The 24251-nt window shown below is 26.6% G+C and overlaps 1 protein-coding gene across 1 annotated transcript; it reads left to right on the top strand.

Annotated features, from left to right (window-relative positions):
- Positions 1-6662: 6662 nt before the first annotated feature.
- On the top strand, positions 6663-21399 carry LOC135958678 (sodium/potassium/calcium exchanger 4-like). The gene is made up of 7 exons (XM_065509569.1): positions 6663-6756; positions 19770-19976; positions 20042-20229; positions 20284-20470; positions 20531-20830; positions 20881-20982; positions 21056-21399. Exons 1-7 carry the CDS (start codon positions 6663-6665, stop codon positions 21397-21399), a joined length of 1422 nt encoding a protein of 473 aa, XP_065365641.1.
- Positions 21400-24251: the final 2852 nt, after the last annotated feature.

Here is a 24251-nt window from a genome sequence, read left to right on the forward strand (position 1 = left end):
ACTAGCAAATGATTTAGCGACGGTATTTCGTTTTATATATTTTTTTTAAATTAAATTTATTTTATTTTTTAGAGGTGTGTGTTTTTTTCAAAATTTATTTTTTTTTTCAGCGCAAAAAGATCGCGTAAGCGCGCTTTAACGTTGTTTGCTTGATATTTTGAACACCGCTCGTCATAAACTGCGCTCAGCACTGTCTATACATTGGAATACAAAAAAAAATGCAGCAAAAAAAACAAAAAAAAGCTACAAAATTCAAAATAGAACAGCAACGTTTATTTGAAAATTTAAAAACCCACACTCTCACACTTTAAAACCACACACATTGTATTTCTGTAAGTGTTTGTGTGTTTTTCAGGAGCACAAACAATTTAGCATATTCACCGTTACATTGATTTACTTAAACTTGTACTCTTGCACTCTCGCTCTCTCTCTCTTTCGTATTTAATTCCCAGCTTAAACACACACTCTGCCACACACTTGTTTGTCTAAAGCAGGCAAGAATAATAACGGTGCTCTGTGTATTTCTTTTATTATTATTATTATTGTTGTTGTTTTTGTTGTAAAAACAATATGCTTGATTGATTTTCTTTTTAATTTTGTTGTTTGTTGTTATTTTAATTTAAAGGAAATTCGTCTTGCTCTTGTTCTATTTTAATTCTTCCAACAGAATCCGCTTCCGTTTATTTAAATACTTATTTATTTTATTGTTGCTTGCAACTTCTTCGGCATTTATCAAATGCTTACTTAGGTTTTAATTTCTTTTAATTTTAGCGGGTGTATTGTTATTTTTTCAAATAATTTCAAATCCATATCATATCATTTAATTTATAATTTTATTTTTATTTTTTCAAATTTATCATTTGCTGTAAATGATGTTGAGTAACCGCACCGTTATTATTGACTAAATTCATTTAAGCTCAGTTCTATAGTTGCAAGCTTTGCTCTAATATTTAAATGTGGCAAAAAAAAAAAAAACAAAAAAAAGTGCCGCTGTTCAAATTAGTTTATTTTTCTTTTTTTTTTATTCATCTTTTGTGCATTTGTAGTGGTCATTTATTTAGTTTGTATTGGTGATTTTAAAAGATTTTTTTTTCTATTTGTCAAACATAAAAGCGTAACAATTTGTAATATTTAGTTTAGTTTTATTTTCGTTTAATTTTTGGTTTTTTTTTTCTTACTTCTCCATAATGCGGGTCAATCATTAAGGGAGGTGTTCTTTTTTTTGTACGTTTTAAAATCTATTGTTGCAAGTTTAGTATCTTTCTAAGTCGATCTATAATGATTTGCTCTATATGTGACAGTGGGGCAAAAACATGTACTAGGAGAATACCACATAAATGTCAAGATTGGAGATCACTGATCGCGGCCTTTAAAAACATGCCAGGAATTTGTTAGGAATTTTAATTTGAAGTTAGGCACGGGTAGTTTTCAGCAATAAAATTCAGCACATTGGCACCTATTGAAAAGAAATGCAATGGTTCCAGTCATTCGACCGATTCATGATCAACCAAAAACGAAAATTAATGATTACAATCCTCGAACCAGCCAATAATCCTTATATAAACGACCATGCAGCTCAAAAGTCACGTTATGGCTACCCAAATCTTCTAGCATGAGTGCAGAATTTCAGTGCGTTGTAATCTCTGGTACTACGATGTTTGCTTTTGGTCTAACATATGCAAGTAATGACACTTTTCCGCCTTATCTGAGCGGAATCATGGTAGGCTTTACTTATTAAACATATTTTCATGTAGTCATTGTTGCTCCGTCAAATATCTCGCTATCAAGAGGCCTAGATTGTGCAAGTAGTCTCACTTCTCCACCTTATCTGAGTGAGCTCTTAGTAAGCATCACTTATGCTTTAGATATAGATAGCGGAATGTCAGTTTCAGCTGGTCATCTGCAACATATGACGTTGCCTTTCATGTCCTCATGTCCACGCACCCACATAAATACGATTGACGAATAACTCGTCATTACATTTAAGGATTCCCGACATTCCTAGACTAGACTCAATATTGTATACAAGCAGATTTTATCATAGGTTGGCTGTCAGTATATATCTATATCAGTGTCGCTCAATATCACAAATTCTGCTGACGTTACTTTGATACACATACACTATAAGCTTTGTGTTTTTGTTGCTTTGTTTTCATCTCAGAGAACAAAATCAAATCAGTTGTGGTGTTGTTGTTGTTGTTGTTTTTATTCTCTGCTGTTTTACCAACACAACCAAAGCTTTGATGGTATGTGTTTGAGCACCACTGATCTATATTGAACAGTCGCTAGATATTTTTGGCTTGTTGAAATGTACGCAACATCTCCTTCAGGAGTTCGCTATATCTGAAGGACACTATTGGTGCAGTTGCTTTGTTGAGAGAGTTTGTGTTAAAATTCTGAGCATCCCCCGATAATGCGGCAAACATTGGCTTATATAATCAATGGATTTCAAAGTCGGGTTACAAAAGTTGTCTTGGTGAAGCATCGTTTTCAAATGACTCCTGGGCATTCTCTGGTAATATACCAAGAAAAATCCCTTTACAGGTTGGATCATCGAACCAGATGTCGGGTCCAAATTCCATAACCTCACTACCCGCCATTACGATACCACTGAATGCCCCACTCGCAAAGAGCCATCAAGGAGGGCTTTCCTACAAAGGCCTACCGATTAGCGTTTAATCGATTGGCATTGATCCAAGTCGGTCGATGCGATCACAAGCAAGGAATTGTCGGCTAAAGCCAGTTCCGGTCCTCCTACCAGCATCTCGGTATGTGATATACCTCGCAGACCGAGATCAATCGGAAGGTTTCCGCTCCTCAAGGTGCAAATAGTGGACATTGCCCTGAATAAGGAATCATTGACACCACTGCGAGAGAAGCCATGCCGGATTTACTAAGTACTCGATAGTATTTGACGGCGCATTTATCGTGATGATGATAATAACGAGCCCAAAACATCTGCTGTTAAACCAGAAGCTCAGCAAGGTATGGAATGTACAAAAATCGAGGTGCAGAAATACCAGGCATCCTTGAATGAATTGTACTCACTTGGGAACGTGGACATAGGAATAATGAAGGCAATTGTATTGCTGATAACTTGGCGAGGATAGGTGGATCGATGTCGGAAGATGAGATAGACTTCTTATGTGGGGTAATGAATCCACTTGTGATGGACTGTCAACACACGTCAGATCTACTCGGTTTACTAAGCAATATGGTGGCGATGATTACCAGCACTTTCGGTACTTTCAAGACTTGGGCTGCCCCACCGTAACTGCAGGAGTTGTCAAAATGAGGAAGAGACCATCTTACACTTGTCCGACTCTGGGTGATCTGCGTGCCAGGCTTTTAGGGGAACAATCCTTTAGCAACTTCTCCGAATTATATGGAAAGGAATTAAGGTGTATGCCTTTTTTAGGAAAAACAGATGGTTGATATGACTGAGCATGCATATGGCACCTAATAATGTCCCTGTATCTGTCTTATGATGGTCTACGCTCACTGAATTTCTTCTCTCCTCTAATTCCTATAATTTCTCTTATTAACTCTACTCTTAGTAAACTTATCACTCATCTTATCGCCTTACCTCTTCTGATACTTCATTTACTCTTCTCTTCCTCAGATAACACAATCAATACACAGAGAAAACTGATTCGTGATAGCAACCAAATTTGTTGCCAATCGAATGATTCTACCTTAGTGACCGAATTTTACAGTTGTGGCTGCAAAAATTTAGAAGGGCTAACAAAATTTTGGTTGCTTTAACCGAAATTCTTCATTAAAACTGATTTTCTGTTGACAGAACCGAAAAATTCTATGAGTGCAACCGAATCATTCGATTAGCAACAAATTCGGTTGCTACTACGAATCTGTATTCTCTGTGTAGACCCAAGTGAGCTATACACAAAACAAAAAGCTTTGGGTTGCTACCTGTGAACCTAACCTAATTTATCATAGATTGGTAAAGTTCTCAGTCGTTTTCTGTTACGATGGTTTCAAAGATTTCTTCTTTATTTCGAAACCCAATGAACCTTGTCCGGTAAATCTGATCCTTTAAAAATCCATTAGAACACTTTCTGTCGATGATATTTTAGTTTGCCCAAATTATGTCTAAATTTCACGGTGATTTCGAAACACATCTGTGATTGAACTTTGACAGCCTCATTGCCTATATAAAAGGTCTCCTGTTACCAGGTCTGTGGTTTTGGAAATCTCAGCCTGAATGACGCTACATTTATCGGAAAGCCTATACGACATTCGAGTGTCCGTTTCCACTATCGTAGCTATATGCATTTTAAAATCTTTCATGAATAATGCATATCCTCTCGTAGATGCCAACCAGATATTCCTATATGAGATCACTATAATGCTTAATCCCTGGTTGGCTTAAGGTCTGTCAATGTTAATTGATTTTGTACACAATTTTCCTATAGACTTTCCGCCTTAACTTCACTTTGACCGATTGCAGGATTTTCCTGTGACTCTCTATTTTCATTTCCTCTCATCGAACAGTGCAAAATATATACACAGAGGCAATAGATTTATGAGCGCCTCGAGCGGACATATGACCTTTGCCCTTCTCATGATAGTAAGTGACGATAAATTCAGCATTCACGGGAAAACTACCGCAATGACATTAATATGGTTATCAGCAGTACGAGATTCCAACACCATGATATCCACAATGCAACATGGATATCCCCAGATCAATCCACCAAGATGTACAGTGTTGGATGTTCATTCAATCCGAGAGGCCAATATCGACTAGGATCACAATCTTGTCGCGGCTAAGGTTAGCACTCGATTAAGTCAAGCCTAACTGCAACACGAAGGAAGGTGGATGTCGCTAAGCTGAAGGTGCCAAATATGGCTACCGCATACTCCACTCAATTAACTTATTTTCACTCCTTGTTCCGGTGATATTGGCGTACAATGGGAACATATTTCCCACTCTCTGGAGAATATTGCTACATCTGTACTAGGGTACCAAACACCTTCCCCAAGAAACCAATGGTAAAGAGAAAACGCAACGCTACTTAAGAGAAAAAAGCAGCCTAGAAGGCATTAAAGCGATCAGTGGTAACGTAAACTACTGGAGAGAGATACCAGCAGAAAAGGAGAGCGGAAAAAAAGTCTATTTCGGAACAAGAATAGGGAGATGGGAGGAAATTGAAATGAACAGGAGTAGGAATGAGTTACAAAAATTCTACCCAAGGGCCAAACATCAACCATAAGGTTTCAGTTCAGCTATGTACTCCTGTAGGGATGGAAATGGGAATTTTGTAGTGGATACTTCAGGTATACTGAACATATGGAAAGATGATTTTTCAAATCTATTGGCATCCAACCAAGGTGATGTCAAATTGGCGATATCCAGACTTAAGAACAACAAAGCTGTGGGAGCAATGGTTTGCCAGCGGACTATTTAAGGCTGGAGGAAAGAAGTTATTAGAGTTCATTGTTAATATTTTGCTGTAAGAACATATTCCCGAATATTGGAAACTCAGCTTGTTGTATCCTGTGCATATAAATGAAGACAATACCGTTCCCATCGCAAACAAGATTCTGTCAAGCTGTGTGAAAGATTCAAATCTGAACTCAACGATATAATCGGACATTAGTATGGATTTAGGCCTGGAAAATCGACTACCGACCAAATTTTCACACTACGCCAAATCCTAGAAACGACCAAGGAAAAGCAAATCGAATATTGAGAGATGTTACTGCAGTATTTACGAGAAGGCATCAGTGAAAGTGAATCGGACAGTGAATGAAAGTTAATGGTTTCGACAAGCAGAGAATCCATCAGGCTGAGTCAATATGTGAATGTTGGTGACTATAACTTTATTACCTCGGTAACGCCATAACTAAGACAATGATACGTGTTTGGAGATAAAGCCAAGAATAATACTTGCAAATATATGTTACTTAGGACTTATCAAACCATTTAGAAACAGAGCCCTTTCTCGACAGACAAAACTCACGCTCTACAGAACGCTAATACTGCAGAACCATGTGTACTTGCACAGGCAGATGAAACTGTCCTTGGTGTCATTGATAGGAAAATACTCCGAAAGATGACGTGAACATTGCGAAACGTATCAAACTACAACAATTACGATGACTCGGGTATTTTGTGAGAATGGATAACAATGATCCAGCATGATCATGATCCAGCGAATATGTCCTGGAGAGAAGACGCAGAAGAGGGCGACCAATTCTCCATGTGAAAAGATTAACTAGAGGAACATCTATCCGAACTCGGTGTGCAAAACTGGAGAAGAAGCACTGAAGATCGAAGCTCATGGAAATCTAATTTACATACGGCTTAAGACCCATATATTCTTATGTCTTTACTCAAAAACTCTTAGGACTACCAATAACTATATTATTTATCTCTACTTCCCAGACTCTCTTTATTTCGGTTCCAATTGATAAATCATTTGAAGTGAGAAATCTTACTGATTCAGGTGAGTATATCTGATTGTCCTTGTCTCAATATAGTTCAAGGTTCTTTCAGTATCTAACAAATAATCTTTACTACTTTCAGAAAATATATTTTGCCAGTATTAAACACATAATCATTACTTTGTGACCACAGTTTATTTAAAGCTGCATCATCAAATAACAACAACTAACTATGAGTACGAGAGTATTAGAAAATGTCGTTGTCGCATCATCACCGTCATCATGATTATTGTGATCATCATCATCATCATTATCATCTTTATCGCCACGATCGTGATCATAATTTTTGTAATGACGTTATATTGTACATATGTATGTACGTTTAGTTTAGTTAATTACTTCTTAAATAAAATGTCTCTTTTTGTCTATGTCAGAGTAGTCAATTGTGATTGCTAGTGCTGTCGTTACACTAATGTTACACTCGACTACGGTTCGTCTAATGTTCTAGATTTTGACCTTTAACGATGTTTGTTTTAATTTTAGTATTTGAATTTGAATTTTTTTCTCTCTAGTTATTGTAAAATTTACGTGTTATGAACGTGCGTCGGTTTTTATACCCTTCACCTTAGTGAGAAGGGTATACATATATAAGTTTGTCATTCCGTTTGTAATTTCTACATTTTTCAATTCAGACTTTATAAAGTATATATATTCTGGATCCTTATAGATAGCGGAGTCTATTAAGCCATGTCCGTCTGTCTGTCTGTTGAAATCAATTTTCTGAAAACCCCACATATCATTGGTATCCAAATCTTCAATAACTCTGTCAGACATGCTTTCGAGAAGTTTGCTATTTAAAATCAGCAAAATCGGTCCATAAATGGCTGAGATATGAGGTAAAAACCAGAGCAACCTCGATTTTTTACCTATTTTTGACCTATATCTGGATTACTAAGTCATTAATATAGACCAGGCGTGGATCCAGAGGGGGTGAAATAGAAAATTACCCCCCCCCCCCAAAACCAAAAAGTTTTCATATAAAAAAAGGAATAAAAAGAAAAATGTAGAACAAATTTTAATTTCCCCCCCCAAATGGTTGACCTGGATCCGCGTCTGATATAGACAATATGGATATCTAATGATAGATATTTCAAAGACCTTTGCAACGAAGTATATTAGACCATAGTTGGACCTACAATGGGTCAAAATCGGAAAAGAAAATTTTTAACCCGAATTTTTTTTCACCAAAAAAAAAATTAAAAAACAAAAATTTTAAATTTAAAAAAAAAATCAAATTTTAAAATAACAATTAAAAAAAAACATTTTTAAAATTTAAAAAAAAAATTTTAAATTTAAAAAATTTAAAAAAAATAAATTTTAAAATAACAATTCAAAAAAACATTTACCAATGGGTCAAAATCGGAAAAAAATATTTTTTAAAAAAAATTTTAAATTTAAAAAAAAAATATTGAAATTTAAAAAAAAAATTTAAATTTTAAAATAACAATTAAAAAAAACATTTTTAACAAAAAATGAAAAAAACAATTTTGGAAAAAAAAAATGTTTGTTTACCTAAAAATATTTAAAATTTGTATCTAATGATAGATATTTCAAAGACCTTTATATAAGACCATAATAAGTTGGACCTACAATGGGTCAAAATCGGAAAAAATATTTTTTAACCCGAATTTTTTTTCCCAAAAAAAAAAAAATTTTAAAAACCAAAAATTTTTTTTAAAATTTAAATTTCAAATTTAAAAAATTTAAAAAAAAAAATTTTAAAATAACAATTCAAAAAAACATTTGCAACGAAGTATATAAGACCATAATAAGTTGGACCTACAATGAGTCAAAATAGGAAAAAATATTTTTTAACCCGAATTTTTTCTTCACCAAAAACAAAAATTTAAAAAACCAAACAATTTTTTTTAAATTTAAAAAAAAAATTTCAAATTTAAAAAAAAAATTTTAAAATAATTCAAAAAAACATTTTTAAAAAAAAATGAAAAAAACAATTTTGGAAAAAAAAAATAAATTTTGTTTTGTAAAAAAAAATTTAAAAAATCAAAATTTTTTTTTTAAAATTTAAAAAAAAAAAAATTTCAAATTTAAAAAAATTAAAAAAAATTTTAAAATAACAATTCAAAAAAACATTTGCAACAAAGTATATAAGAACATAGTAAGTTGGACCTACAATGTGTCCAATTCGGAACAAATATTTTTTAACCCGAATTTTTTTCACCAAAAAAAAAAATTTAATAAACCAAAAATTTTTTTTTAAAATTTAAAAAAAAAAATTTTAAATTTAAAAAAAAAATTTCAAATTTAAAAAATTTAAAAATAACAATTCAAAAAAACATTTACAACGAAGTATATAAGACCATAGTAAGTTGGACCTACAATGAATGGGTCAAAATCGGAAAAAATATTTTTTAACCCGAATTTTTTTTCACCCAAAAAATTTAAAAAATCAATAAATTTTTTTAAAATTTAAAAAATCAAAAATTTTTTTTAAAATTTAAAAAATCAAAAATTTTTTTTTAAAATTTAAAAAAAAAAATTTAAATTTAAAAAACCATTTTTAACAAAAAATGAAAAAAAAACAACTTTGGAAAAAAAAAAAAATTTTTGTTTACCTAAATATATTTAAAATTTGTATTTTGAAGTATAATTTGGTGAAGGGTATATAAGATTCGGCACAGTCGAATATAGCTCTCTTACTTGTTTTTGTTTATTATTTAATTTTTCTTTACAACGCACACGCTTTAATTATAAAATGGGATGGGTAAATCTAAATCTATAGCTGGTAATGAATGCATGAATGAATGGTTGAGGCTGGTTAGAATTGGATTAGAATTAGTTGGAGATTTTGGGGCTTAAAAGTTTAGTAAAGTTTGAAGAGAGAGAGAGATATAACTTTGTTTTAATATAAAGTTTTAATGCTTAACTTTAAAATTAAAGTTAATTCAATAAACTTTAACTAATTTCGTAATTTTTTTTTTTCTATTTTTTTCATTTTTATTACATTTCTCCCATAGAATCCATAAGAATTTTGTAAAATTCTAGCCGTCGTCTATTCATGTGCATCTAAATTTTTTCCTATTCACTTAAATAACAAGAAGACATTCAATTAAATTTGTCAAAGAAACTACATAGTAGTAATTGAAAAAAATAATAATAAAAGAACACAACAGAACAGAAATGGAGAGTCTATTATTATATATATATTTTTTTTTCTTCATCAGATTTTCTTTTTACAGACTCTCCATATAGACGTTATGAACAAATATAACGACAACAAGTGGAAAAAAAATGAGTAAAAAACGATGTTGTTTAAAAGTTCATAGAGAGAAGATAAGATACAATATATTTTTGAGGATCGGTTTCTTTATTTTTTTGGAAAATTATGTAACATAAATTTTTAGAAAAAAAGAGCTTTATTTGGCTAAGTTCAAACTAATTCTGCTAACATAATCAAAGATAACCTATATGATTCTGTTTTGACAAGATCACATAACTCAAAGGGATCGTTGAAACTATAACAATTCTAGATGATTCTAGAAACCACGTTTTTTCAGGTAGTCATTTTCTGATGAGATGATCCTACGAGTTGGCAGATAAGGGTAAAACTCATTGAAATGCAAATATTCTTGCTGTGGGTAGGTATATTTTGTTGACCTTTAAAAGCAGTTTATTTGAATTTTTTAAAAAAAATTAATTCGTTTTTCTATCAATTGTTTTATAAAGATTTTTAGTCATAGAGAAATATATATAGAGCGGCTATCTCAATTTCTATGTTTTTCTTAAAAGTTTCAAAGATAAATTTTAAAGGTGCTTATGCACCATAATATAAAATTTTAAATCATCATATTATAGACATGCTATTGTACAACTATATTTTAAGACATAAAACCACTACATTTAAATAAATACAAATTTAAATCTGAAATTCTGCTGGCGTTCAGTATTTGTATACCCTACACCACGCTATGCATTTGTGCTGATGTTTGTAACCCCCAAAAATATAAGTCTAACACCCATCTTATATGGTTTCCACTTTAATATGAACAATATATTTGATATTGTTGGAGTTTTTAAAGGATTTTAATTTGATTTGCCTTTGTACCCCTTTGAAAATTTTCAAAATTTAAGGAAATTTCTCTGTTTTTAAGTAAAATATGTTCAATTTATCATATCTTATGAATTTTTTTTCCAAAATTTTCTTTTTTAACACAATTTTTATTAGAGTGTTCTTTGTACCCCTTTCGAAAAAATCTGAAAATTAAGCAAATATTAGTGATTTGAAATTAAATATTTGATATTTTATAGAATTTTAATATTTTTTTAGAATTTTCATTAGAGTGGCTTTTGTACCCCTTTGGAAAATTTCTAAATTTTCCAGGAAAATATCCCGGTTTTATATAAAATATGCTTAATACATCATTTAATATTATTTTTTGTGAAATTTTCTTTTTTAACTTAATTTTTGTTAGAGTGGTCTTTGTACCCCTTTAAACATTTTCTGTTAACTTAGGAAATTTTTTAGTTTTTTAAAGGTATAGGTTTGTTATATTTGTTGTGATGCTAGTTTTTGTGGGATTTTCTTTTTTTTAACAATTTTCTTTTAGGTGGCTTTTGTACCCCCTTGGAAAATTTCTGAATTTTCCAGGAAAATTTCACGGTTTTATATAAAATATGCTTAATATATCATTTAATATTAGTTTTTGCTAAATTTTCTTTTTTAACTTAATTTTTATTAGAGTGGTCTTTGTACCCCTTTCGAAAAAATCTGAAAATTAAGAAAATATTAGTGATTTGAAATTAAATATTTGATATTGTTAACATTTTATAGATTTTTAATATTTTTTAAAAATTTTCATGTGAGTGGCTCAAGTACCCCTTGTGAAAATTTCTGAAAATTAAGTAAATTTGCGTGATTTTGAATTTAATATAATCAGTTTATCATTTATAACGATTCATTGGAAGATTTTCTCTGTTTAAAATATTTTTTAGTTTAGTGGCTAATGTCCCCCTTGAAAAAATTTCTGAAAATTAAGGACATTTTCATAATTTTAAATAAAATATAATAAATTTATCACTTATTATGATGTTTTGGAAAATGTACTCTTTTTAAAATAATATTCAGTTGAGTGGCTTATGAACCCCTTTGAAAATTTTCTCAAAATTATAAAAATTTTCCCAGTTTTATATAAAATATGTTTATTATATCTAATATAATGATTTTTTTTTGGAAAATTTTGGATTCTAAAACATTTCTTTTGAATGGTGTTTGTACCCCTTTTGGAAATTTTCAGTTAATTAAGGAGATTCCAGGATTTCAAACAAATTATGATTATAATGTTTGATATTGTAACAATTTTTATAGAATTTTCATTGTTTTTACTATTTTTATGTGAATGGTGTTTGTACCCCTTTAGACATTTTCTGTTAATTAAGAAATTTTTTTAGTTTTTTAAAGATATATGTTTATTATATTTGTTATCATGCTAGTTTTTGTAGAATTTTCTTTTTTTTTAACAATTTTCATTAGAGTGGTTTTTGTACCCCCTTGAAAATTTCTGAATTTTCCAGGAAAATTTCCTGGTTTTATATAAAATATGCCTTAGACATCATTCAACATCAGTTTTTGTGAAATTTTATTTTTTTACTTAATTTTTATTAGAGTGGTCTTTGTACCCCTTTGGAAATTTTCTGTTAATTAAGAAATTTTTTTTGTTTTTTAAAGATATAGGTTTGTTATATTTGTTATCATGCAAGTTTTTGTAAGATTTTCTTGTTTTTTAACAATTTTCATTAGAGTGGCTTTTGTACCCCTTTGGAAAATTTCTGAATTTTTTAGGAAAATTTCCCGGTTTTATATAAAATATGCTTATAAAATATGCTTATATATCATTTAATATGATTTTTTTGCAAAATTTAAAACTTTTATTGGGGTGGTCTTTTGTACCCCTTTACATATTTTCTGTTAATTAAGGAAATTTTCCCATTTTTTAAAGATATAGGTTTGTTATATTTGTTATCATGCTAGTTTTTGTGGAATTTTCTTTTTTTTTAACAATTTTCATTTTGTACCCCCTGACTTTTGTACCCCCTTGAAAAATGTCATATTTTTTGATTTCCTGGATCGTTTTGCTCAATGTAGGGTATCATATGGTCGGGCTTGACAGACTATACATACTTTCTTACTTGTTTTATGATCGTATTTGCACCACCACTACCCCAGCAATATTGAAATAAATGTCAGTAGATATTTTTGTGACAAAAAAGAAAAAAAAAAAAAAAGAAAAGAAATCTTATTTAATTCACTTGTCACTTTAATCTACTAAAGATATATTCAGCTTCATAGTGTTGTTGTTGTTATTGTTTGGTGGTGATTTTTTGTTGTTGCTGTTGTTTCGTATGGGAGAGATCAGCAAGCAGCAGTCAGATCTTAACAATGAATATTTAGCGAAATTTATTTCAAACTCATACATTTGAACACATAAACGAATACTATTTATGTAGAAGTGTGTATTTATATGATTTTTATTATAAGTTATCTACTATTTTCCAGATTTATTTATTTATTTATTTGTTGTAGTCTAAATTCACCACACATTTTTATTACTCTGATTGAGGATCAGTATGTGACCGACCGATCATGATGGGCTGGCTTGGCTGGGCTGTATAAATAATGATTTTTCTTAATACACATTACATTTTTCATCCATATTGTTATTGTTGTATACTAACAATAACAACAACAACAACATCGCCACTAATAATAATAATAACGGTATCCCATTGTATTCAAATTAAGTGGCAACTATACAATATTGGAGAGAAGAAAAAAAAATCAAAAAAAAATATTTCACAAAAAAAAAACCTAAAACGAATGAAAATTATTTATGAAAAGAAATTTAAAGTGATAAAATCACAGTTTGAATTTGTTGTAGTATAGGTGCGTGTTCAGCTACATACAAACATACATCTATTCATATATAAAGTTAAATATTCACCGACTTAAAGATAGACGGGATATCTAAATAAATCTGAAATTATTTACATGTAAATTAGTGATATTTTTATACATTAATTACATTAATTTTTCTAATTTTCACACAACTATCAAACAAAAAAAATATTGAAAAAAACCTATAATTATTGCATTTAATTTTGAGAATTTTTTTAAATGTTTGAATATCTCAAATTTAAATGTTTGTGACAAATGACCTTAACATTAAAATTATTGCGAAACAAATAAAATACAACACAAGGGAAATTTTTTAATTGTAAAGCAATATCAAGGAGATAAAAATTTAAATGATCATACAAATGTTGATGATCAACATTATCAAGGGGAAATGTTGCGTAATTTGTCAAATACAATGTGTAAAATTCATATACATTTTAATGTTTATGTTTGAAAAACAAATTTCTCAATTATCCCCCCGATATTGACGATCCCTATTCCAGATAAAAGTCGAAATTTTATATAAAAATCTTGAATATAAAGGTTATCATGGAAATAACAATATTTATATAATTGATCATTCATATTTGTTTTTATGTTAGTTAGCAACATTTTACTAGATTTTACTGAAATGACGAAAAATTTATAATTTTTTTTTGGAAATTTTATTCGAATAAAAGTTTATTCGATTAATTATTCAAATAAAATTTACTCCAATTTTATTTTTTGGGAACGTTTTTAAGATATTAAAATTTATTTAATCGTTATTCGAATTTAGTTTTATTTGTTAAATAAATTCTTCAATTTAAAATCTCAAAATTTTAAAAAATAATCCAATAATTTTTATTCGGATAAAAATTTATTCGATTATACGAATAAAATTTATTATTAAAAATCCCTTCATTTTTATAAATAATCGAATAAATTTTATTCGAATAAAAATTTATTCGATTGATTATTCGAATAATATTATTTTTTTTAAAAAAAATTCATTAACTTAAACACATTAGCAGTAAATTAATTGATAGTTTGTATAATTTTAAGTATAATTGGATATTTTTTCATACGAATAATCGGTTATTCGAATAAAATTTATTTCAAAATTTATTTTTTTTATTTGAATAATCGGTATTCGCAAACACTAAATATTTTCTGTAAAAAAAATCCTTTAATTTTTATAACGAATCAAATAAATTTTATTCGGTTAAAAATTTATTCGAATAAAATTTGTTCCCATTTTATTTTTATAAATAATAATTTATTTAACTAATTAGCCAAAAAAATTTATTAATTTTTATTCGAATAAAATTTATTTCAAATTTATTTTTTTCTTCAAAAATCTGGTTAATAAAAATTTATTTAACTTATTAAGCCCAAAAAATTAACTAATTTTCATAAATTCTCAATTATTTTTTTATCCGAATAACCAATTATTATTATGAACAAATATCCGATTATTCTTATAATTATACAAACTATCAATTAATTTATTGCTAATGTGTTTAAGTTAAAGAATTTTTTGAAAAAAAAAAATAATTTTATTCGAATAATTATTCGAATAAATTTTTATCCGAATAAAATTTAACACGAAATATTTACTCTTTGAGATTTTAAATTGAAGAATTTTAGAACAAATGGAAATAAATTCAAATACCAATTAATCAAATAAAAAGATTAATTAATTAAGTGTAAAAATTAAACGATTTTTAACATAAATTATTCAGTTTCGGAGATTTTAAATTGAAGAAATTTTGAACAAATGAAAATAAATTCAAATACCGATTAATCGAATAAAAAAATTAATTAATAAATTGTAAAAATTAATAGATTTTTTGGGGTTTTTAAGTTAAATTAATAATTATTTATTTAAAATTTATCAAAAAATAAATTTGAAATAAAATTTATTCGAATAATCTATCGAATAAATTTTTAATCGAATAAAATATATTCAATTATTTATAAAAATGAAAGAATTTTTTAACATAAATTATTCAGTTTCTGAGATTTTAAATTGAAGAATTTTTTGAACAAATAAAACTAAATTCGAATACCGATTAATCGAATAAAAAAATTAATTGATAAATTGTTTAAATTAATAAATTTAGTTAAATAAATTATTATTTATAAAAAATTATGCAATAAATAAAATTGAAAAAATTTTAGTCGAATAAGCTTTTATCCGAATAAAATTTAATTGATTCGTTACAAAAAGTAAAGCATAAAATATTTACATAAAATATTTAGTGTTTGCGAATATAAATTATTCAAATAAAAAAAAATAAATTTTGAAACAAATTTTATTCGAATAACCGATTATTCGTATGAAAAATATTCAATTATATTTAAAATTATTCAAACTATTAATTAATTTTCTGCTAATGTGTTTAGGTTAAAGAATTTTTTGAAAAAAAAAAATAATATTCGAATAATCAATCGAATAAATTTTTATCCGAATAAAATTTATTCGATTATTTATAAAAATTAAACGATTTTTAACATAAAATATTTAGTCTTTAAGTAAAGAAGAATTTTTTGAACAAAATCCGATTACCGATTATTCGAATAAAAAAATTAATTAATAAATTGTGAAAATTAATAGATTTTTTGGGCTTTATTAGTTAAATGGCTTATCATTTATAAAAAATGTATCTAAAAAATAAAATAGGATTACATTTTTTTCGAATAATCTATTGAATAAATTTTTATCCGAATAATATTTATTCGATTATTTATAAAAATGAAAGGATTTTTTAACATTTTGAGATTTTTAATTGAAATAAATTTTATTCGAATCACTTATTATTCGTAAGGGTGTTCCTAAAAAAAAAGATATTAATTTTCCGTCATTTCAGTAAAATCCAGTAAAATGTTGCTGGTTTGACCGGCTCCTAAACAAACATAAACAAATATGAACGATCAATTATCTATTACATATATAAATACAGTACGGGCTCGATTTGTGCAACTACCTATTATTGCAACTGACCGATTAGCGCAACAGCCTATTTTTTAACATTAGAGTCTTTATAACTGCAACTTTTTTACAAAAAACAGACGCGATAAGTGCAACTTTATTATCCGTTATAAATAAACTAAAAAACAACATTTTAATTTATGCAACCAAAGTAGGTCTTAAAAATTACATGATTTAGTTTGTTATGTTGACGATTAAAAATAATTTTCCCGATTATTCGTAAATATTTTGCGAATAATCGTAAATTTTTGTATTAAAATAATATGGATTTTCATTATTTGTGTTTAAAAGAAATGCCAAAATAAAAATAATTAATTTTATTCGAATATTTTTAACGAATAGAAAAACCGGTTTTTTGGTAAACCGATTATCGTCATAAATAAACTAAAAAATATCATTTTAATTTTTGCAACCAAAGTAGGTCTTAAATTACATAATTTACATACATAATTTAGTTAATTATGTTGACGATTAAAATACAATATTTCCGATTATTCGTAAATATTTAGCGAATAATCGTCAATTTTTGTATTAAAATAATATGGATTTTAATTATTTTTGTTTAAAAGAAATGCCAAATTAAAAATAATAAATTTTAATCGAATATATTTAGCGAATAATAAAACCGGTTGTTGGGTAAACCGATTATTCGTCATAAATAATTTAAAAAATATAATTTTAATTTATGCAACCATATTTAGACTTGAAAATTTTTAAATTTATTCCCTTATGTTGACGAATAAAACAACGGATTTTCGATTATTCGTTGATATTTTGGAATTAACAAAAAAAAATTTATTTAGAAAAACAGTTTTCCTATTTTCTTTTTTTAAATAAAATAAAGAATGAAAAATAATGAATTTTAATCGAATAATTATAACGGATAAAAAACCGGTTATTAGAATAACCGATTATTCGTCATAAATTAATAAAAAAATATCATTTTAATTTATGTAAACAAATTGTGATTTATAAATTTTTAGATTTATTTGGTTGTAATGAAGAATAAAAAAAAGGGTTTCGATTATTCGTTGCTATTTTGCGAATAATAGTAGATTTTTGTATTAAAAACAATATGTTATTTTTAATATTTTAAAATAAATGGGAAATTAAAAATAACAAATATTAGTCGAATACATAAACGTGTATACAAAATTATATAAGAAAGATAATCATTCAATAACTATCCAGCACTTAACAGTTGGATTATCTCTAGAAATGGTTTATGGTTTATGTAATTTCACGAATAATCGATTAATTTTTTTAAACGAATAATCGGTTTTTGTGTTTTTTTTTCTGTAAAATTTTTTTATCAATTCGAAAAATTATTCAATTTATACTCACAAAAGGTCATAAATTAACGAATATTTTTTATTCGAATAATTGGTCAATCGAATAAAATTTATTTTTTTTTAGTAAAATTCTTCAATTTAAATTCACATAGAGTAAATTAGTTCATGGTTTATGTAATTTCACGAATAATCGATTATTTTTTTATTCGAATAATTTTTTTTTTCTAAAATTTTTTATAAATAATGTTTTAATATTTTCATTCGAAAAATTATTGATTTTAGACTCACAAAAGGTCATAAATTAACAAATATTTTTTATTCGTATAATCGGTTAATCGAATAAATATTTTTTTTTTAAATTCTTTAATTTAATTTTACTAGAGTAAATTAATGAATGGTTTATTTAATTTCACGAATAACCGATTATTTTTTTATTCGAATAATCTTTTAATCGAATAAATTTTTTTTTGTAAATTTTTTTTTATAAATGATATTTTAATATTTTCATTCGAAAAATGATTGATTTTAGACTCACAAAAGGTCATAAATTAACGAATATTTTTTATTCGAATAATCGGTTAATCGAATAAAATTTATTTGTTTTTGAAAAATTCCTTCAATTTAAATTCACATATACTAAATTAATTTATGGTTTATGTAATTTCACGAATAATCGATTATTTTTTTATTCGAATAATCGTTTAATCGAATAATTTTTTTTTTCTAAAATTTTTTATAAATAATATTTTAATATTTTTATACGAAAAATTATTCAATTTATTCTCAGAATAGGTCATAAATTAACGAATAATTTTTATTCGTATAATCGGTTAATCGAATAAATTTTTTTTTTCAAAAATTCTGCAATTTAAATTCACATAGAGTAAATTAATTAATGGTTTATGTAATTTCAGGCATAATCGATTATTTTTTTATTCGAATAATCGTTTAATCGAATAAAATTTTTTTTGTAAAATTTTTTTATAAAAGATATTTTAATATTTTCATTCGAATTTTATACTCACAGAAGGTCATAGATTAACGAATATTTTTTATTTGTATAATCGGTTAATCGAATAAAATTTTATTTGGAAAATTCTTTCAATTTAAATTTACATAAAGTAAATTAATTAATGGTTTATGTAGTTTCACGAATAATCGATTATTATTTTATTCGAATGATCGTTTAATCGAATAAAATGTTTTTGTGTAAAATTTTTTTATAAATGATATTTTAATATTTTCATTCGAAAAATTCTTCAATTTACACTTACAAAAGGTCATAAATTAACGAATATTTTTTATTCGTATAATCGGTTAATCGAATAAATTTTTTTTTTTTTAAATTCACATAGAGTATATTAATTAATGGTTTATGTAGTTTCATGCATAATCGATTATTTTTTTATTCGAATAATCGGTTAATCGAATACATTTTTTTTTTTGGAAAAATTCTTTAATTTAAATTCACAGAGTAAATTAATTTATGGTTTATGTAATTTCACGAATAATCGATTATTTTTTTAACGAATAATCATTTAATCGAATAAATTTTTTTTTCTAAAATTTTTTATAAATAATATTTTAATATTTTCATTCGAAAAATTATTGATTTTAGACTCACAAAAGGTCATAAATTAATGAATATTTTTTATTCGAATAATCGGATAATATATTCGAATAATCGAATAATTTTTTTTTTTTGACAAATTTTTCAATTTTTTTTACATAAATTAAATTAATTAATGGTTTATGTAATTTCACGAATTTTTTTATTCGAATCGTTTAATCGAATAAAATTGTAAAATTGTGATTAAATCGAGAATTGTTCTAGCTTAGAGGATTTGAAAGTATTGATATCCCTGTTTTGAATATCAACCGCTGTATATTTTTAGAGTTTTCAAATTATTTTCTTTCAACAAGTGTCCTTAAAATAATAAAACAAATTTGTCAAATTGGAAAAAAAAAATAATAATTTTAAAAACTATTTTTAATTATTCCAAATTCTTACAAAAAAAAAATACAAATGGCTTTAAATTACATCAAATCCAAACCCTTTGAAGGTAATAAATGACAAATAAAATCCCTTGGAACTGAATTAAAAGTATTTGAAATCTTACAGTTCGTTCATTTATTACTGCTGGCCATATCAAAAATCAAACCAATTGCTCTCTGCATGCCATAGATGAGTATCCCGAGTGGTTTACCGATAAACCGCCACGCTATGATTTCGTTTTCTATTGTTGTCTAATCACCGGCTATTTGTTTCTGGCCTTGGCTTTAGTATGTGATGAGTATTGTGTGCCCTCGGTGGAGAGGTTAAGTTATAGTAAGTATTCTGAAATCGTTTTATATATATTTTCATTAATTTATCATTTCCTATTTCCCTTTTAGAATTTGGTTTATCTTATGATGTGGCTGGGGCCACATTAATGGCTTTGGCCACTTCTTCTCCGGAATTTTTTATAAATCTTTATGCCACCTTTTTGACTGAAGGCGATATGGGTCTGGGCACTATAGTGGGCTCTTCGGTGTTTAATACTCTGGCCATTACCGCCTGTTGTTGCCTATATACGGGCGTGGTAAGTTGATGAAATGGGAAAAATACTGTTAAATAGTTTTTGGGGTCTTTCCAGAACTTTTCTCTTGATTGGTGGCCTATTACTCGAGATCTTTTGTGGTATGGCTGCAGTGTTTCACTGCTAACCTTTTTAATTTGGGATGGTTTTATTTACTGGTGGGAGGCAGTAATACTGGTCTTGCTTTATTTCTTGAATGTGGGAAATCTGTTATTGGATCGTATATGTCAGGAGAAACTCAGAAGTAGGGGGATAATGGAAATATTCTTGGTTACAAAATCAAATTTTTTCAAATCCATTTTAGATAGACAACAGCCCTGCAAACTGAAATGTTTTGTACCCTTGGGCGAGGTTAAAGACTTTAACCAAATGTCAGCTCCCGATAATGATGAGCTACCATTTGATTTCTTTAACTGGCCTAAGGATTCGAAGTGGAATAAATTTATTTGGCTGCTATCCTATCCTCTAGAATGTCTATTCTTTTTAACCATACCCAATATAAGGCGGAGCTGCTCTCAGGACTGTAGTGGTTTATGTCTAGTAATGTCTATGTTATGGATTTCATGTTTGACCTATTTGTGTTCCTGGTGCATAACCGTAATAGGTGAGTATTAGAGAAACTATTTCGTAATAACATTTAAAGCGATTTTTTAGGTTACAATTTATTTATACCGGATTCAGTAATGGGTCTAGTAATACTGGCTGCCGGCACCAGCATACCTGAGGCTATATCAAGTGTTATAGTTACCAAGAAGGGTAAATATCGGGTGTAAAACTCAATTAATATTTAGTAGAACTAATTATATTCCTCTTAAACCCCCCCCCCTAGGCTACGGCTCCATGGCCGTTTGCAATGCTATCGGCTCCAATACCATTGATATACTCCTATGTTTGGGTGGTCCCTGGCTGGTGAAATCTTTATACTTCCCCATTTCATCCACTAGACATGCTGTTTCCCTTATATCCGATGGTCTGGCCTATTCCTCTGCTTGTCTGCTGGTATCAGCTGTTCTCTTGTATATCTTCTTTATGATCACACGATTCCAATTGGGTCGTACGGTGGGCATTTTAAGTTTAAGCACTTATATTACGTTTATAACGGTGGCGGTAACGATTGAAATGTTATTTTTTGAAAAAAGTTTACCACATTGTTTGCATATGGAGGGAAGATGAAGGGAATAAAAAAATTATTTTTGAAAAAATAAAATATTTTTTTTTGATTAAAAATTAATTATTTGTTAAATTTATTCAAGATTTAAAAGATTTTTGGTTTGTTTAGTTAAAACAATACAAAATTGAACAATAATTAATCGTTTAACCGATTATTCGAATAAAAAAATAATCGATTATCCAGGTCATTGCATAAACCATAAATTATATGGTGTGTTTAAATTGAAGACATTTAACTAAAAGAAATTTATTCTAATAACCGATTATTCGAATAAAAAATATTAAAGAAATTTAGTTCGAATAATCGATTATTCGAATAAAAAAATATTAATAATGAAAGAAAGAAATTTAGTTTAAATAATCGATTATTCGAATAAAAAATAATTTGTTTTTTAAAATTAAAATAATTTTTCAAATTAATCGATTAACCGATTATTCGTATAAAAAAAATAATCGATTATCCAGGTCATTACATAAACCCAAATTATATGGTGTGTTTAAATTGAATAAATTTAAATTTAATTTAAAAATTAAAGAAATTTATTCGAATAACCGATTATTCGAATAAAAAATATTAAAGAAATTTAGTTCGAATAATCGATTATTCGAATAAAAAAATATTAATAATGAAAGAAAGAAATTTAGTTGGAATAATCGATTATTCGAATAAAAAATAATCGATTATTCGATTAAAAAATAATCGATTATTCGATTAAAAAATAATCGATTATTCGAATAAAAAATAATCGATTATTCGTATATTCACATTAACCATGAATTAATTTAAAAGAATTTTTTTTTAAATTAAAATAATTATTAAAATTAATCGATTAACCGATTATTCGTATAAAAAAAATAATCGATTATCCATGTCACTACATAATTTAATTAATTTATTAGTTATTTTCACGAAATTTAGCAAAATTAAATCGAATAACCGATTACTCGATTAAAAAATAATCGATTATCCAGGTCATTACATAAACCATATATTATATGGTGTGTTTAAATTGAATAATTTTAACTAAAAGAAATTTATTTGAATAACCGATTATTCGAATAAAAAATATTAATAATGAAAAAAATAAATTTAGTTGGAATAATCGATTATTCGATTAAAAAATAATCGATTATTCGTTTAAAAAATAATCGATTATTCGATTAAAAAATAATCGATTATATAAAAAAAATAATCGATTATCCATGTCACTACATAAATTTAATTAATTTATTAGTTATATTCACGAAATTTAGCAAAATAAAATTTATTCGAATAACCGATTATTCGATGAAAAAATAATCGATTATTTGTATATTTTTTTCTGTTCTTTTTTTTAAATTAAAATAATTATTAAAATCATTCGATTAACCGATTATTCGTATATAAAGACTAATCGATTAACAGATTATTCGTATAAAAAAATAATCGATTATCCATGTCACTACATAAATTTAATTAATTTATTAGTTATTTACACGAAATTTAACAAAATTAAATTTATTCGAATAACCGATTATTCGATTAAAATTAATCGATTATTTGTATATTTTTTCTTATTTTTTTTTAAATTAAAATAATTACTAAAATCATTCGATTAAACGATTATTCGTATATAAAGATTAATCAATTAACCGATTATTCGTATAAAAAAAATAATCGATTATCCATGTCACTACATAAATTTAATTAATTTATTTGTTATTTTCAAGAAATTTAGCAAAATAAAATTTATTCGAATAACCGATTATTCGATTAAAAAATAATCGATTATTTGTATGTATATTTACATTAATTAATTAATTTAAAAGAGTTTTCTTTTTTTTAAATTAAAATAATTTTTCAAATTAATCGATTAACCGATTATTCGTATAAAAAAAGAATCGATTATCCATGTCACTACATAAATTTAATTAATTTATTAGTTTTTTACACGAAATTTAGCAAAATTAAATTTATTCGAATAACCGATTATTCGATTAAAAAATAATCGATTATTTGTATATTTTTTTCTGTTTTTTTTAAATTAAAATAATTATTAAAATTATTCGATTAACCGATTATTCGTATATAAAGATTAATCGATTAACTGATTATTCGTATAAAAAAAATAAACGATTATCCCTGTCACTACATAAATTTAATTAATTTATTAGTTATTTACACGAAATTTAAAAAAAATTAAATTTATTCGATTAACCGATTATTCGATTAAAAAGTAATCGATTATTCGTATATTTACATTTTAACCATGAATTAATTTAAAATAACTTTTTGTTTGTTTATTTAAAACAATGCAAAATTAACCAAAAAGTGTTCGATTAATTGATTATTCCTATAAAAAAATAATCAATTATCCATGTCATTACATAATCCTTAAATTATTTGATGGGTTTAAATTGAATAATTTTACGCAAGAAATAAATTTACACTTTGTTTAACTTAAATTGAAGAATTTTTCAAAAAAAAATTCGAATAACCGATTATTCGTTTCAAAAATAATCGATTATTCGAATAAAAAGATTAAAAATTAATTTATTAGTTATTTACACGAAATGTAACAAAAAGAGTTTTATTCGAATAACCGATTATTCGTTTAAAAAATTAATCGATTATTCGTATAATTACAAAAACACAAATAAATTTAATCTTTGTTAAATTTTAATTAAAGAATTTTTGGAAAAAAAATTTATTCGAATAACCGATTAATCGACTAAAAAGTAATCTATTATTCGTATATTTACATTTTAACCATGAATTAATTTAAAATAATCTTTTGTTTGTTTAGTTAAAACAATAAAAAAATTCGATTAACCGATTATTCGTATAAAAAATAATCAATTATCCATGTCATTAC

This window comes from Calliphora vicina, chromosome 4, assembly GCF_958450345.1.
Source record: "Calliphora vicina chromosome 4, idCalVici1.1, whole genome shotgun sequence".
NCBI lineage: Eukaryota > Metazoa > Arthropoda > Insecta > Diptera > Calliphoridae > Calliphora > Calliphora vicina.

What these genes read in the sequence shown, in the direction of transcription:
- LOC135958678 (XM_065509569.1), top strand. Translation starts at nt 6,663, where the DNA reads ATGTCGTTGTCGCATCATCACCGTCATCATGATTATTGTGATCATCAT. An exon ending in GTTGCCTATATACGGGCGTG is followed by an intron (nt 20,230 to 20,283) that starts GTAAGTTGATGA and finishes GGGTCTTTCCAG; the next exon opens with AACTTTTCTCTTGATTGGTG. An exon ending in CTGGTGCATAACCGTAATAG is followed by an intron (nt 20,831 to 20,880) that starts GTGAGTATTAGA and finishes GCGATTTTTTAG; the next exon opens with GTTACAATTTATTTATACCG.